The sequence below is a fragment of the Chelonoidis abingdonii genome, chromosome 24 (assembly GCF_003597395.2).
Source record: "Chelonoidis abingdonii isolate Lonesome George chromosome 24, CheloAbing_2.0, whole genome shotgun sequence".
Taxonomy (NCBI): Eukaryota; Metazoa; Chordata; order Testudines; family Testudinidae; genus Chelonoidis; species Chelonoidis abingdonii.
The window spans coordinates 23,912,675-23,929,614 of NC_133792.1; the positions used below are offsets into that span (position 1 = coordinate 23,912,675).

A 16,940-nucleotide genomic window follows, 5' to 3' on the forward strand; every position below is an offset into this window, starting at 1 on the left:
TTGTTCCCATGTCCAAGCACTGCTCCCTGTGCGCCCTGGGATAGTAGCACCAATGCCCACTTGGGCAAGAGGCAAAAAGGACACAGTCTGCATCTTCCCCCAGACAGCAGCCCCATAACTGTCCCACAAAGGGTTCTGCAGCTGGACCAACTGCCCAGCACACAACGCACAGCCAACCTGTGGAACTCCTTGCCAGAGGATGTTGTGAAGGCCAAGACTATAACTGAATTCAAAAAGAACTAAATAAGTTCATCATCAATGGCTATTAGCCAGGATAGGCAGAGATGGTGTCCTTAGCCTCTGTTTGCCAGAAGCTGGGAATGGATCATTTGATGATTCCCTGCTCTGTTCATTTCCTCGGGGGCACCTCGCATTGGCCGCTGTTGGAAGATAGGATACTGGGATACATGGACCTTTGGGATTGTCTGTTGTCCCTCACAAAGCAGGTGAGAGGCACCCGGCTTCACACAAAAGTGACTCCTGGCTAAGTGACTTGCCCAGGGTCACCCAGGGAGTCTGTCGCAGAGCAGGGAATGAAGCCTCCAATGGCTAGTGCTCTGTACCGCTAATGACAGACTAATACTGCTGGGTTGGTAGGGACAGGCATCTCCCATCCTCCTTCCTAGACCTCGGAGGGGCGGGGCAGGCAGAGGTGAATGGAGGACCATAGAGACCAACTCAACGGCTAGCAGAGATTCCCCTGGAGCTCAGGGACCTGGGCTCTATCCCGGCTGGTGCTGGGAATTGCCATGGCTGTGATGGTTTCATGAAGAACCGGCCCCTCAAGGCAACAGTGAGCAAAGCCATACGTGTCCCTGCCCAGGGGCAGCTAGGCCTCACCCCCTGGTTTCTCAGTGACGTGCTCAGCGTGGGAGTTACCTTTGAACTACTAGTGAAAAACAAAATGAAGTCAACAGTTCATTAAAAAGCAGCTCTTCCCTGAGCCTGGCGACAGCCCCTGAGACCCTTTGCCCCAGAATCACCTTCCTGCTTTGGATCAGAGACACGCAGGCACTCCCACCCGCAGCTCGCTGCTCTGAGCCGGCCATCCTTTTCCGAGAGCACTGGGCCAGTCCAGCCAGACTGCTGCCAGCTGGGACAGTAGCCCAGGAAGCCAGGCACCCGAGCGAGCCCTTCCTGCCGCCGGGCTGGGAGATGGGCCTGACCCTCTGCGCGGGGAGGGCTTTGGCCAGAGAGCGTGAGTCACGTGTGACTGCGGGTAACAGGCCTCAGTCTGGCAGGAGGGCAAGAGCCCAGCTGCATCTACAGGCAGGGCACCAGGGATGGTCGGCGCTAGCAACAGAGGCTCAGATTCTCTAGCTTGCCACCCACCTTGCCAGGGTTTCTGCCACGTGCTCTGCCACAGGAGCCTAGAAACAGCCTAGAATGCCCCACCCACCCCCAGGCAATGCAGCCGCTCAGCCTTCACACACACCAAAGCCATCCCAGCCTCCAAACCCCCACTGCCTTAGGAGCACCGTCAGCAACACCACGCCCCCACCCCACCCTGGCCCCTTTCCCCCTTTGGCTCCCTCCATCCCCGAGCCATCCCGTTCCCCAGCAACCCCAGCCCGTTCTCGCTCAGCTGCCTTCTATCCAGCCCACTTCCTGCAGCTCCCCAGGCTCACAGGAGGGACTCCTAGAGCAGGGAGATCTGGCTGGCTTTTCCCTGCAGAATGCTTTGTATGTGCTGGCCTGTTTGAGGGGAGGAAGCTGGAAGGAAGTGCAGCACGTAGGGGTTGGGGCCAGAAACAGCCCCACTTTCTTATATTCCCCCTTGCAGCTTCCATAGGAAGCAACATTCATCCCTTCCTACCTAAAATGTTGTACAGCGCTGCTGTGCATTGCTGAAGGGCTGCCATGTCCCACCCCAGAGGTGGCTGTATTTCTTTAGTGGGTGTCGTGGTCTCTATAGATTGCTTCCACCTACGTCCAATAGCAGTCATAACTGTAGACTGCAAATGGCCCCAGGAGAACTGCCTGCTAAATCCATTCACTAATGTTCTTTCCTTAGCCACACAAACCCATTGCTGCCATCAAATTATCCCAAGCCGCTGTGGGCAAAGAAGTCTCTGGCCGCAGTGTGGTGAAAGCTCTGCCACAGCAAACAAGAAATCTGCCCTGCGGCATTCTTGAAATCAGCAAAATAAGGTCGAGGTGGCACCAACCACGTGGGATTCACAGCATCAGATTGCAGATGGTTTTACTGGTGAGCGATGAGGGTTGACAGCAGCTTCAGCTGCCAGTACCACACGCTCAGCCTCTAGCAGAGGAAGGAAATGCTGCTAAAGGAAAACAGGAGTCTCCAAGTTCCTACAGCTCATGTTTGAAAGGGTAGAAAATCCGCCTGAGGCCTGCCGTGCTCTAACATTTGGGGTTGGGTGGGGCCTGCGCTCTCCCAAGCACTATAGGCTACTGGATTGAATCATTTACCAATGGCACTGCTGGACCGCAGCCCCGCTCGAACCTATCCAAAGCAGGTAGCTACGGTTCTGTGTTTAAATCTCTGCCCACCCATCCCCATCTCCTAGCGTTACTGGCACTAGGCTTCGGATGGGAGGAGACCCAGAGATCTGTGGAGTCCAGTTTCCAGGGACCGCAGCCCCTATCTGCATTGTTACACAACATGACCCTTGTTTGCCAGGCCGGCACAAGGGCAGCACTCCTGACTAGGTGAAGCCTGGTATCGCTGTTGTACAGTACATGTCACTCTCGGGGGAAGACCGGCTGATGGATTTGTATTCACATGGAGCAAAGCCATGTTTGAATGGTGTGCCCGTGCGGACAATAGAATTACAAGGCTACCCAGCAAGGCAGCAACGAGCTGAAGCCACTGTTTACAATATCTCCTCCAAAACAACAATCACCCATTCCCAGAATCCAAGCAGAACACTGATATGATTGAAAGGAACAAAAAATGCTTCCACAATGCAACTTCCTGGCACTGTTCTGGGCAGGGAGAGGTTATTTTAAGCAGTGAAGCACACTGCCATACTCTGGAGGCCGAAGGAGGGGGCTGGAGTGCGAAAGACCCCACCTTCTGAGATGGTCTGGAGAGGAGCAGAACCAGGGGCCACAGCCACTCTGGGGATGGCTGTCCCAGCGAGGCAGCTCGGGCGCTGTGTAAGCTCACAGTGGCATTGAGACACCGTTGAGGGAGCTACTCTGGAGATCGCTGCCTTTTCTTTTCATTTGCAGCTCAGTGTCAGTGCCCAGTGCCGGAGCTTTGCAGAAATTTGGTGACAGGCGCTGACTGGAGCTAAGGCCAGATCTCCAGTTTCACCGCCCATTACAGCACCTCACTCAGCCGACTGCCTCACTTTGCATAGAATCCAAATGTCTTGTGACTCCTCCCAAAACAATCCCCATTCGGTCTTTAGAACACTCCCAGTGCAGGAGTCTGCAGGCCATGCCCCTGAACCAACATGCACCCCAGAATCCCACCCCTAAATATCCCCAGAGCTTTGTTAGAGTTTAATCTGGTCCAGCTCACAAGTTTGCCTCAGGCCTGCCCCCTTGGGCTGGGAGTAGCACCTGCTGCCTTGGGACAGCTTCAGAAAACAACCTATTCAATTCTTGCTGCTGTAAAAAATTTAATAAAATTTAAAAAATCACTAGACCCCCCCCCGACCCTCAATTCCTGTGAAACAGAGGAATCAGCGTGGCTCCCCAGACAGATCCAGCTGTTGTAACCTTACTGACTTCAGCAGATTCATACCCAGGATAAATTTGACCCAAATCCAGCACAGTCTTCTGAGGATGACACCCCTACTTTCCCTCACCATTGTATTCCAAACAAGTCATTGTGGGGCGGGGGGGAATCCTTCTGCACTGAATAATTTTTAAGGAATTGAGTGTGATACTTCCTGTAGGTCCTACATAAACAAATCTGTGGCCACATGCAGCAATGCCAGGGGATGCACATAAACTGCTTAGTTTATGTTTGGCCCAGAGGAAGAGACAGGAGAGCTTTTTTAAAGAAAAAAGCAGTAATTTGCATGAAGACCAGACTCTCTCCCAGGCTTTGTAATGTGTGTGGGATGGAAGGGGAGGTTGGAAGCTGGGAGAGGGTGGGAGGGTTGTGGGGGTCACAAAGATCCAGTCCTCTTCCCCCTTCAGAGAACTAGAGTTGAGCAGCCTGGCTGGTTGCAGCTCCTTTGTGGCTCTTTCGGGTAATGTTGATTGCTAACTTGGCTCTGGAACTGCTGAGGTGTGAGTGTCACTGATCCCGAGCCTGCAGACACCACATCTGGGTCAGCAGCAGCTGGGGACTTGTGGGGGGAGGTACTCACCCCCGGCTGGCATCGGGTGGCAGCAAATTGCACTGTCAGGAGGCAGCTGGGCAGGGCCCACGCCAGACTCTAGTCTATGCAAGTGTGGGCAGCTGGGCAAAGCCCAGGTGATGTCCCCCGTCCTCCTCTGGCAGCTCAACCACTGCCCTCTGCCATCTGGCTCAGGAAGCAGGAACGCAGCTCAGCAGGGTGTGGTTTCTGGGCCTGGCCAGAGGGCCGATTGGGGCTCCATGGAGATGCTGCTGGCGGAGGAGTCCCCTGGCCCTGGTGACCCTGCCCAGTGCCCACCTGACAGCACTGCTTTTCCTGCCAAAGGCTGAGGAGAGATTGTCTAGACGATAATCGCACAGGGTTACATTTGCCCATCACACTTTGGGGTTCCCCAGGCGCTGGCTCTGCTAGTCATTGCCTGCCCACGGCCCGGGCGGTGAGGAGTCCAATCCTCAGCCCACAGGAGACAGGCTGGGGTGTTTCCTCACCTCCAGTGTGCTCCAGCTACTCCGCCCTGCTCCCGCTGGCTTCCGCGCTGCGGCGCCAGCCACATGCCCCGGCGGGAGCGCGAGGCAGGGAAAGAACCTCGGAAGCAAGAGCGGTGCCAAGACACGGGGAGAGCTGGGCAGCAGTGCCCCTCCCCAACCCCCGTTATGGCAGGAAATTCCCCCCATCTGGAGGCCTAGGCTGTGGGCGAGGGCACCAGTTAGTGTCACTGGGGTGCAGGCAGCTCTCCATTAGGGACTGGGCCGAGATCCTTTCAAGCCATTTCTGCCAGGCCAGCACACAGCAACCAGAAGGGGTGGCCGGGAGGGAATCTGAACTGGGGAGCTGGGAGTTCCCATCTCCCAGTGCCCGGGCTCTGAGCCGCCCTGTGCCCCGGGCAGAGGCTTCTAAGGAGCCCTAGTGCTGAGCCTGCAGGCTCCTCGCTCAGACAACAGTTGAATTGGGGCAGGTTTGTCTCCCCCTCTCTTGCCTTCCCCGTGCCTAGCTCCAGGTCTGAGTATCCTTATGCCCCGGGAGTGTGTGGGAAGGGGGTGGGGGGACCTGCCACAGGCCAGTGACTCGGGACCCTGCTCTATGCACAGACTGGTGGAAGCCAGATGCCGCAGGGTGGATTCCTTCCAGCCCAGGGGGGTCACACCAGGCCCCCTGCACCAGTTACACCCTTTAGTTTGGCCCCTTACTAAGGGCTTCAGTGGTGTGCGGGGCCTGCAGGGGCCCTCTCTGCTGGGCAAATTTCAGCCCCTCTGTCTATTCCATTCGCTAGCATTGCCTCTTGGAATGTACCTGCAGGCCCCACCCTGGAGTGACCAGCCAAGCAAACCACCTACCTCCAGCTCCTTAAAGAAGATGCAGCTCCGTGCCCACTCCACAATGGAGAAGAGGGTCTGGTCTGCCATCTTGCACATGAGGGCAAAGTTGCTGAGTTTCTCATGCCGGCCTTTGCCCTGCTCCTGTTGCAGACAAGCCAGTATCCGCGCCTTGACCTGGGGCTCGTCGGGCTCCAGCTGCAGCAGCTTGAGAATGACCTCAGGGATGTCGGGTGGGGCGCTGTTGGGATATGCATCTGGATACATGTAGCTGGCCACGGACTCATGGGAATTTGTGTAGTGGTCGGGGTACTCTGACTTGATGGTGCGGTTGGGAAAGGAGGGGTAATGGTAGCTGGACAGCGCCCCGTGGCTAGGCACAGTCATTCCCAAGGATGGCGTCCCGTATGGACTTCTGTCATAGTCGACTGGTGTCATAGTGACTGGGTTGGGAGGCAGGCTCTTGGACACCGAGTGGATGCCATGGATGGTGGAGGACAGGTTGTAGTCAGTTTGCACTGGCGACACGATCTGAGGTACAGTCTCCAGCTTAAAGCCATTGGCGCGTATCAGAGCTTTCTTCTGCTGTTTTAAGGCACGATCCCGCTTGTACATGGGGCCGAATTTATTTCTTCCTCCTCGCATCCGGTCCGCACGCACAGCTGTGGGGCAGAGAGAAAGAACAGCCTTTGGCATTCAACTGAGCCCAAGGGAGCCTTATCTTCCCAAGAGAACATGGCAAATAACTCTGAGGGCTCTGTCCAGATAGACTGGGGGTGGGGGGGAGGGGAAGAGGATGGTGAGGAGGAGGGGAAAAGGCCAGATAGTGGTGAAACAATGCATCTTGTCCTGCAGCCGTTCCATCATGGGAGCGATGGATGGCTGCATCGGGAGACAGGGGTCCTGGTGCAGAGTCTCTCTCTGAGCAGACAGTAGGGGGTGCTGTCCTAGTGAGGCAGTATAACCCCCTCACCCTGGAAGACTAAGAGCATCAGGGTGAGAACACGCCCAGTTCCTGAGGCCCCGTCCTCCATGACTGAGCTGCTTCTTTCCCGGGGTCTAGATAAGAGTCGCAGACCTGCCCCCCAGCAGTAAGGCCATCTTCAGCCACTCCCTGCATTGCTACCCACTAGCCATCAAATCAAAGAGTTTCAATTTGCAGAAAACTGTATCTCAGCAGCATTGCCTAAGTCTCACTATTTTATCACAAGTCTTGCAATATTGGTGCTTTTCTTAAAGCCCAAGCTCCTGGAGTCAGGTGAATACGTGAGAATCTCATCTTTCATGTTAAAAAAAGGGGGGGAGAATTAATTAAGTTTCTAGTGCTCATTCTTGCAGAGAAATGCTTGAAAATGTGAAGTCAGGAGGCAAATAAAAACAACCTCAAGTTATTGTTTTTTAAAGTCTCAAGATTTTTAAACATAACCTCACAATTTGCTGGATTTTGACTCGTGATTTTGAATGACTGGGAGTTGCCACAGTGTCTCAGTGAGATTTTGTTGAATTGGATCCAGTCATGCACTCCTTCCTGCCAGTCCCTTCCAACATGACCATTACACACAAGACAAATGGTCAGGCGAGCACTCCAAAACATATTGGCGAGATCTGCAGTTGGTGCAGACCGGCCTAGCTCCATTGATTTCAACGGGACTATACTGATTTGCACCAGCAGTGGGTCTGGCCCGGTGTGTGTATTATTAAAAACACCTTAAAACTCCACCCAAGGAGTCTTACAACAAGCTCCTCACACTAACAGGCCCATTAGAACCTCTCCCCTTTCAAAGAAACAGATGTACTCTCTGGACCCCAAAAGAAACACAAGAATGTGTCACCGCTTTAGGAAACAGGTGCTTCTTTGCTTCACAAGATCATTCACTTTCCTCTATGGCCATTCCCAAGAGTGTTTTTGCCTTAAAAAAACACTCTTGGAAGAGCCTCAAATAGCTGAAAGCTCCGCGTTGGAGATCTGCACAGATGGACATGAGAAAGTCTGGGCGGCTGGTGACCCCTGTGCTTGGGAAGCCATGGAAAATATGTACAAAAGGGGAAAGCAACTAGGTTTGCCACCCCACTCTGAGTGGAGAGCTCAAGTGTTTGTGTTTCAGCTGTTATTTCTGCAAAAGGCATCTCACTAACCTTTCCTTTCACTGCAGCCTCGGAAACCCGCTTTAGCAACCTTCACTGCACAACAGAACCACAGCGCTGGCCAAGTTTCTCAGAGACTGGCTGGAAACATGGGACTTTCAGTAGGGACTGAAAGCCAGCCAGGAGGCAGAAGATGTTTGCAGAGACTTTCCTTGAAGGGGCACTCGCACTCCATGGAGAACACTCTCTCTAGAGAGAATCCTGTTTCTCTTTCCCCATTCCTTCTTACCTAGGGATGTTTGCATGGAAACAGCCTCTCTGCAGGGCTGCCTGGCTAAGGGCAACAATGTCTGTGGAATACAGAACACTTCACCTCTCCATCACTGTTTGAGAGCCCACCTGATTTACCCTCCAGTGGCTGGGCAGTACATTATCTGGCTGCCTTAGGCCAGTTCCTCACAGAGAGCACGTAAAAACCACCTCCGCCGTCAGCACTAACCTGCGGCCTTGGTGGCAGCCTCCACAGGAAGGCAAAGCACTGAATGAGCCAGAGAGACCGAACTCCCCTTCCACACATATCCTTTGTCTGCACTACAATGGTTTGTTCCCATTTCCAGCGCTTAACACAGTGTAAAAGCCCCAGGACAAAGGGAGTGTTCAGGTACTTCTACCTGCTCAGAGCAGGTTTTCATGCCCACTGGCGCCCTCTCTTCCATCAATAGCTACGTCAGTGCTACCTCAGGTGCAGCTATCCTACTGCTAGAGAATGGCTAGTGAAGACACCCTTCGAAATGATTCCTGCGACACAGGCTCGTGGCACAGAGAGGTGTGCAGAGGAAGTTTGCACAACTCCTACCTGAGCTGTACCTGTGCTGTTGAATGAATAGAGGCGTGCAGGCCCCAGGGCACTCAGTGTAGCATCTTTCACAAGCGGGAAATGAACACACCCTTTTTTCTTTAAAAACAAGCACCCTAAGAGAGAAGACGTGCTTTGATTCTCATGCATTCCCCTGTTTCCGCCTCACCTGGGATCATAAACACCTTGCTGTTTGCTGCATCCCGACTGGGTTCTTGTGCTGCCACAAACACAAGATCCTGATCTCAGGTGGGAAACTGAGGGCAGGGCAGAGGGACTGGTTAGAAAAGCAAAGATCCTGTATTCATTCAAATGTCTCCAGGAACAAAATGAAACAGGAAGTACAGATGCCTCCAAACTAAGGACAGACAAAAATGATGGAGCCTGAGATTTTTGCAGCTATTTAGACTGTTTCTTTGATTCCCAACACAGTCTGAGTTCATGAATCTTTTTGGCTGTAGTTTAACACACACTCCAACCCCATTCACCTGCTCTCACTCTCTTTCACATACACACGCACCTTAAACAATCAGCTCCAGCTTAGACTCTTTGCTGTGAGTGAAGGATCGAGGGATCAAAGCTAGGTTGCTATAAGGAGATGCCCTATGTCATGTGCCATATTCTTTTTCACTCTAATTTCTCTCCCTGTCTCTGTGCCTTTCCTCATAGTAGCTATTAAGTGGGGCAGCAGCATGTAAACCTCCTAACCCATGGAGTAGGGTCAGAATTAGGCAAAGTGAGTTCACCCATCTCCATTCTAGGCAGAAACATCTTCAGTGTGGCCTCAGCTACTCCTTTATTCTCCAGAGTTAGTGCAGAAAGATCCAGCTCTACCCCGATCTGGTTACTAATTCTGTACTCGACGGAGAAGTATTCCTGACAGATCAAGGTCACCGCCCACCTTTTCACTGAAGCTCCTACCCCCCACACCCCCGCCGCACCCCTACCATCCATTTCAGGATCTGCTTTGAAATTGTTCTTCCTGTTTTTAAAACTCTCCCTGGATTTGTTCCAGCCCATATCACAGGCCCTCTCTGCCCCCTCTCCCACCTCAGGCCTAACACTGGCCTCCTTGCACAATTGGTACAAGAGCCTTTCCATCCCTCTTGCCCCTGGCCTGCACCACTCAGTGTTTCTGCCCCTCTGTTGCACGTTTAATTCTGTGAAACATGCTCACAAGGGTGAATTTGCATGGGCCGTGTTGTGCTGTCACTCTAGAGGGAAAGCCTGCATGTGAAACCTTTCATTATCTGAAGCTGTGCTGTGATCAGCACAAACACACTGTACTCTGTTAATGCCGAGCAGCTTCAGAGACTGTCTTGTTGCTCTATTGCAGGGCACTCAGGTGAGCATTCTGATTTGTCTGGGATATGCTGAGATTGTGTTCTTCACACAGTTCAGACTTCTCAGTCATTTCCTTTCTTGAGCATCAAGAGAGGCCTATGTCAACATCATACTTGTCCCTAAAATCAATAATTTCAGACTTGCTTTTGTCCTATTGAGTTGAAGGATCTCTTTAGAAGTGTCAGCTCAGATTTTCTGCCCAGTAAATACTAATAACTAAGGAAACGTAAGCTCCAATTTTCACCACAAAAGACAGACAGTCAAGTTGGGATGTCATTTTTCCTCTAGGTGATCCCTGTTGGATAAACTACTGCAGAGTTTCATCAAGTAGCTCAGAGGGTGAGGAAAAGGCTGCTTTGAACAGACAGGCAGCAAGTATCCTGGCTTTGCCTCTGAGCCCCACAAACACACAGGACCACACTCAACCCTGCTGTAAGCAGGGAAGTGCCTCGAAGTCAGGCAGGTGCCAACAGGGAACACAGGGCTCTAATTTCAGTGTCCCTCACCCATTCACTGCACACAGGAACGGAGTGTGAGTTCTGACTGCCAGCAAAGGCAACCGTGCCGGTTCTCAGTTACAAGACAGAGTGCTGGTACAAAGTGTCAGACTCTGTGATTTAGCAAAGCCCCTGGGCAGTGCTTAATTTGTAATGAAAGAGGTACCAGGGCTCAAGCAATTAGGTGCCAGGGCTCAAGCAATTTTTTTATTTTCACAATTGATGCAGCAAGCCCAGAGGTGCCAGAGCTCTGACCTGCCAAGCCCAGAGGTGCCAGGGCTCAGCCCTTGCAAGCCTTAGCACAAACTAAGCCCTGCCTCTGGGTAAGCCGGACAGTTGGCTCAGGAACTATTTGTAACTAATACTCCAGTCACAGCCAGGGCTAAGGCTCAGATCTGCTTTTGAAATGACACTCAGCGCTGATGCCAGCTCCATGGGTGAATTCGCACTGGCTGCCTTCGCTATTAAACGTGTCCTGCTCTTAACTGTTCAGCCTCCAAAGCCTTCTGCCTCCTTCCTGCTTTGGAAATGATTTCAGTTTTTATTCAGGTATTAGCAAGTACTTTATGTTCAACCCCCACTTTGCCCTTAATCCCCATGTGAACGGAGCACAGAGTCCTCCAACCCTGGACAGCCTCAGCACTGTCTGCCCAAATCTTTTGATTTGGTGTAAAATTTAGCCTTTTTTTTCCCATTTTTATTACCCCGTGTTTGTAATGGTTTTTCCTGGCCCTGAGCCCAGTGTGCATTGTGAAGTTCTGCAACATCAGTGCATAAGTGTCACGTAAAACACATCATAATACAGAAGAACAATATGGCCTGATTCTGCTATCAGCCACACTAGCACAAATCAAGACTGACATCAGTAGCATGACCCCAATGTCAATCTGGTGAGAGATCTCCTGTGCTACTGAGTCCCCTTGTATAAGGAGAAATTCTTGTTACAGTGAATGTGGCAAAAGAAAAATTATATTCTCATTGTTGCATCCTGCCATTTTATCCTGATTCTCACGATACTCGATGTTTTCCTTAAAGCCTCGCCTCCTGGAATTATGCAAAAATAGGGGAATCTTGGCTTTCATTTAAAATAAACCAAAAAAACAAAACCCAGAACATTTTCAAGCCCTTTAAAATGGGGCTTCATGCAAAGAAAACCTTTGAAGTGTGAACCCTAAATTCTAAAAAGCCAGAAGGCAAATCAAAAGAACCCCACATTTATAATTTTTTAAAAATCTCATGATTTTCAGGGTCCTGACTCATGTTTGTTTAATGCCAGGATTGGCTATGCTGTATCCTAGAGACTGGTGACGACAAAAACAATCTAGCCCTGAATGGAGAGTTTATTTGGAATGATGATACTACAGTGAGAACCAAGGGCTGTTTTTAATTCTGAGGTCATTGCTTAATTCCCAGGCACAGCTGTGCCAGACAGTCTTATAACCTAAAATATTGCCCATGAAGATACGGATCCACTGACCCAACCCAAATCGTGTTTAAATAAAAAGAAATGAACAAACTACAATTCCAACACACCAAAGAAAGAATTTCTTTTGCGATAAGCAGCTGTCACAGCTGGCTTTGGGCCTGATCCTGTGTACTGGGTGCCCTGAAGTCCCAGTGATATAAATGGGAGAAGACGGTGCTCCACACGTCACAGGATCAGGCCAGTTTAGGGCCCCAACTATTTACACCGCATTCATACAACTGTTGACCCCTCCATTCTTCCCCCAGAGCTCACAGAGTTAAGTGACATGAGCCAGCAGACCGGGGCTGTTACCTTCTAGTCTCATTCCCACCGTCAAGCACTTCTGAAAGCGACAGTACGGACATCTCTTCCTCTGGGTTTTGTCGATTTTGCAGTTCTGGCTTTCAGTGCAGGTGTAGTGCTTGTTATTCTGCACCGTCCGCTTGAAAAAGCCCTGATGGTAACGAGAGAAGGCAGAAATGCAGTGCATTAATACACCAGCATTTACAGTATGTCCGGACTAAGCAGGCACCTCGGGGAAGGCGGATCCTGCACTAGGCTGCTGTTTAACATAGATGATTTGTTCCTTGCCTGGAGAAATTCTTTGCAGACCCACTGTCCTCGGGGCAGAGGAGCAAGTGGCTTTGGAAGAGTTGGACACTGCACGTAGATTAAAATAGCATCGTAGGTGTCTGAGCTATGCTGTTGCCTAACAGTGAATCATAGCTGGTGGCTTTTATTTTCTTGGCCCCTATATTCTCATTGGGGGAAATTACTTAAAAAGCTGCAAGAATAAATTGTCTGATCTGGAGTTAACAGCAGTGACCAGTGCCATGGGGGACTCACATTGCTAGAAAAGCTAACAGTCACAGACAGGAGCCGCAGAGCCAGAAGTCATGTATTTTTGTTCAAGTTTTTAAAAGACAAAGGCTGCAGGCCTGGCTTCTCTCCCCCAACGTCTGAACTCCCTTGCCCTGAGAAGGTGTCTCTTCTCAGTCAGACATGATCTGAACTCCAGGAATCTGACTGCAAGACCACGGGAAACATTTGATGTTTTTCATCTGCTTAGGACTCTGCTGAAATATGATGGGCCTGATGCTCAGCTGCATAAATGAGCATAGTATTAAAGGCAATGGAGTTACACCTATTTACAGCAGCTAGTGCTGAATGCTTAGAAATGCCAAAGCTCCGGGGGAAAGCCAGTGAGGCCACTGCTTTCCTTTCATAGATTTCTTTTCTAAACAAATTTGGGGAATTGTGAAGAAGATGAATCTGGCCAGGGGGGACGTCAGCCTGCCTCTCAATCTTCATTAACAACGTAGGTTAAAAAGGGGCCTGCTCTTTTAATACAAATCTGTGTCTATAGCGTGATCTATGTCTTCAAAGACCTGGACAAATATTAGTCCCAAACTTGTGAGAGGCGGCTCAGCATTACCACCCCACTGGGCAGAGAGAGCAATGAAGATACTGGGATACTTCAGAGGGCCCCTTAGAAAGGCCCCAGACAGACCCATGTGAAGCAGACCACAGAGCGGGATCCCAGCAGGCCAGGCCAGAACCCTGCTCAGTCCAGCACACCCACAGGGCCTCTGCCTCTGGGAATGCCCCATGGCACAGACGCTCATGTGCTGTTGGCTTGCCCCAGAGGGGAACCGGAGCTCAGGCAGAAGGAAACGCAGGGCCAGGCTGTGTCTGCCAGGGCTTGTGGGTGCGATGCTCCCCGCTGAGAGCAAGGAGACTGTTTAACATTAGTCAAAAGCAATTTGAGAGCTGCCCCCCCTCCGATTTTAAGGAGTCCGATTTAGCCCTCAGTCCACAGCCTCTGAAAATACAACACAGCCAAGGGCTGGCTGTTCAGGGTGGCTGGCATTTAAACTAGGATCTTTCCAGCTTCTGCAATTCCTCCCCAGCCCCAGGCAGGCGGAGGGACTCTTGCTGTGCTCTGGTCTGGTGCTATGGGAAAGATCCCACTTTCCCCCTGCACCCTCCCCCGCCCCCAAACCAGAAACTACAGGTAGCAACTGGCCTCCAATTTACAAAAGATGTTTGCCATTGCCTGGGAGATCCTCTCATTTCACCTAATTACACCTTCGGCTGGACACATACAAGCAGCTGATGGGAAATAAAGGGGGGAGGTCGGGGGAGCCGCTTTCCTTCCAGAGAGGCCTGGAACAGCGGTCACACCCCCCACTGAGCCCCTCACCCACCATCAGCCCCCGCAGTGACAACAAAACTCTGGAAGATTCGGCTTCGCTTCGCTTTGCTTTCCAGTCACCCTGGTATTTGGTTCCGCGATTTTCTCTGTTTGCGGCACTTCTAAAGCGCCGGTCACCTGCACTGCAGCTGAATTGCGAGGGGATTTGGACAGGATCGCCCCTAAATCCAGCGCGCTCTGATCTCCTTAGATGCACCACAAGAGATGCAGCCTCTCCCCATGCAGCCAGCCCCGCGGTGGCATCTTCCACCCGCGCCCAGCACAGAACGGTGGCCAGTGAAATGCCACGGGACAGCATCCAATTCTGTTCCATTTTCTAGCAAACATTACTCAGGCTCCGTATATTTCGTTGTGCAGATTAGTCGTGCAAGCAACGGTGCACCCATCTGACTGCGAAATAAAAATAATCCGCACCGCTAAGGAGGCTAATTATAGGGTTAATATTTTTTAACTAAAAGATAATAAGAATCCCTGAACCGTTTGATTTAATTTATGTTGATTGCTATAAAATTAATATTTCTAGTATCTCTTCTAAGGAGCTATTTAAAAATATCTAAAGACCCTAAAAATCTATTTTGTTTTGATGAGCCGAAGAGTCAAACGAAAAATGAAACAGATAACGAGCACTCTGCCTTGGCAACCCGCTTGCGCCGCTTAAACTCAGTGAACTTTTAAGTAACTTGGGGAAACCGGCTCCATAAATCCGGAACGAAATGATTCTACCCGCTGCGGAGTTACACTCCGGCCAAAAGTGCCTGAGCTCCTGCTAGATACGATTCACCCCATGGGCTGGCTACAGTTTCGTTTTAACACATTAAACGACACGCAGCTAAACCTGGCCAGAAACACGTCTTCTGTGCATGCACAAATCATAGGAATTTGGACTTGGTGTCTTCGAGCTGCTTTAACATACCAGCCCGGGGCGGATTCTGTGGAATAAAACCCCCTTGGGCCAGCGGTTTGCGTGACTCGCCGGGGCAGGTTAATCAGGGTTTGTAACAGAAACACTAAATAAACGGGGAAATAGGAGCCAGCAGCTCCGCTGCTTTACAGCAAAGCTTCGTTATAGAAACACTTCCCCGCTCGCAGGCCGGGCGGCTTTGCAGACCCAGCCGCTAATGATGCATCAGCTCAGCCCGCTCATTTCTACTCCAAGAACAAAATGATTTTAGTTCTTTAATTCCCCGTTATATTTCTTTGCGTTGTCACATCTCTCCGATGTGACACGCACACCCCGGCCAGTGTTTTCCGACTCTCCGGTGCTGGACTGCGGACTTCGCATTTCTCATGAAAGGTTTGAAAAGTTCAGTATTTGGAGAAGTCCAGCTATCCCCGCTCCTGGCTTTGCGGAGTGGCTCCAAGGAAGGTGCAGCCCCTTCGCTGAAATTCACTTGCAGCTTCACACTTTCCAAGCGCAACGCGCCGCGCTATCAAACCACCGAGGCTTCGCCCCGGAATTACCTCCAGATTTAATGGAAAACTAAATTCGTTCCGTCCCACGCTCCCGGCTAAAGTGGAGGTTGGGCACCGGCAGGGGCGAATCGGGGCTTTCCCGGGCAAGTGAACACCCAGCATCATTTATTCGCCGGGCACATTTTGAGCGTTAAAAACCCCCAACCCGACGGACCTGGCGAGCTCTGCCGCGCGGGGAATTAGAGCGCAACGATTTCCCGGCCTTGCTGATCAATTCCTAACTCCTGCCAACGAAACCCTGGAGGGGCCGGGGTGCCCGCCCTGCCCCCGCTCCCCTTGGGCTGGGGCCGGCGGCGAGGGGCCCCTTTCGGGGCGAGCCTCCCCGGCCCGCGGCAGAGCGAGGAGCCTGGAGCCAAGCCCGCTGGAAGGGGCGATCTGGCCAATCCCTCCTGGGCCCTTCTCGAGAGCAGCCAGCGCGTCCTGCCCGGCCCCCGCGGGCGTTTTCCTACCTTGCAGCTCTCACAGGTGAGCAGCCCGTAGTGGTACCCGGAGACCTTGTCCCCGCAGACAGGACACAGCTCGTCCAGGTCCTCATCGTAGGTATAATCCATCGCCTCCGGGGCCGCCTGCGGGGAGCGAGAGCGGGTCAGCGCGGGAGGAGCCCCTGGCCGGCCCGGCGGGGAGGCGCGGAGCAGAGCGCGGGGCGCTGCGGAGCGTGACAGGCAGGTGGCGGGTGCTGCGGGAGGACCCTTTATAGCGCCTGAGGCTGCACATCCAGGCTGGTGCGGGGAAGTGACCACCCCCGAGGGGCGGCAAGCCCGGCTGGGGGGGGCCGCGGCAGCCGCGGGGGGCTGGCAGCAGGGCGGGGGCGGGGGAAGGGACCTGGAGGGCAGGGCCGGAGAGTCTGCTGCCACCCTCGGCTTCCCCGCTCTGGGCGCGGGGCTGGGACCCGCCTCCGGGGGTGCTGGGCAGCAGGCAGAGCGGCCCGGGAGCAGGGAGGGCTCTGGGCTCCGGCTGCGCCCTGCCCCGAGGTAGCTCTGGGCACACGGCCCGGGCCCAGCGCGGGTTGCTCGGGGTCCTGCTGGCGGGCACTCCGGGGCGGGCCCGGGCCGGGGGCAGGTCTTGGCTTTGCACGTCGCCTGCTCCAGTTGGCCTCGGCAGGGGGAGACCCGCGGGCACTCCGGGCTTGTCCCCGCGGGAGCTGCCTGCTGGGCAAGCGGTCAGGGCCAGAGCCCGGGTCCAAGCCGCAGGCGGGGCTCAGCTCCCCGCGCGAGGCACGCCAGTCACCGCCTGGGGCAGGCGGGCCGGGGCTGTGCAGGGTTCCGCCTGACGCGGAAGACGAGGGGGCCGAGGCCTGGCCGCTCTCCGGGGAGCCTGGCGGGTCGCGGGGGGCGGGAAGGGGCGCAAGGGGACACGGACTCCGGGTGCGCTCGGCAGCGGGCCTGGCGCAGAGAGCGCCGGGCAGGGCC

The 16,940-nt window shown here is 53.1% G+C and overlaps 1 protein-coding gene across 1 annotated transcript in view; it reads right to left on the bottom strand.

Annotated features, from left to right (window-relative positions):
• The window catches only part of NR5A1 (nuclear receptor subfamily 5 group A member 1), a 50,892-nt gene extending 34,810 nt beyond the window's left edge, over positions 1 to 16,082 (bottom strand). Inside the window, exons 1-3 of the mRNA XM_032767578.1 lie at positions 15,981 to 16,082; positions 12,156 to 12,297; positions 5,618 to 6,258 (exon numbers count right to left, since the gene is read on the bottom strand). Of these exons, the coding sequence (XP_032623469.1) occupies positions 5,618 to 6,258; positions 12,156 to 12,297; positions 15,981 to 16,082 (885 nt within the window). The remainder of the gene's footprint in view (positions 1 to 5,617; positions 6,259 to 12,155; positions 12,298 to 15,980) is intronic.
• Positions 16,083 to 16,940: the final 858 nt, after the last annotated feature.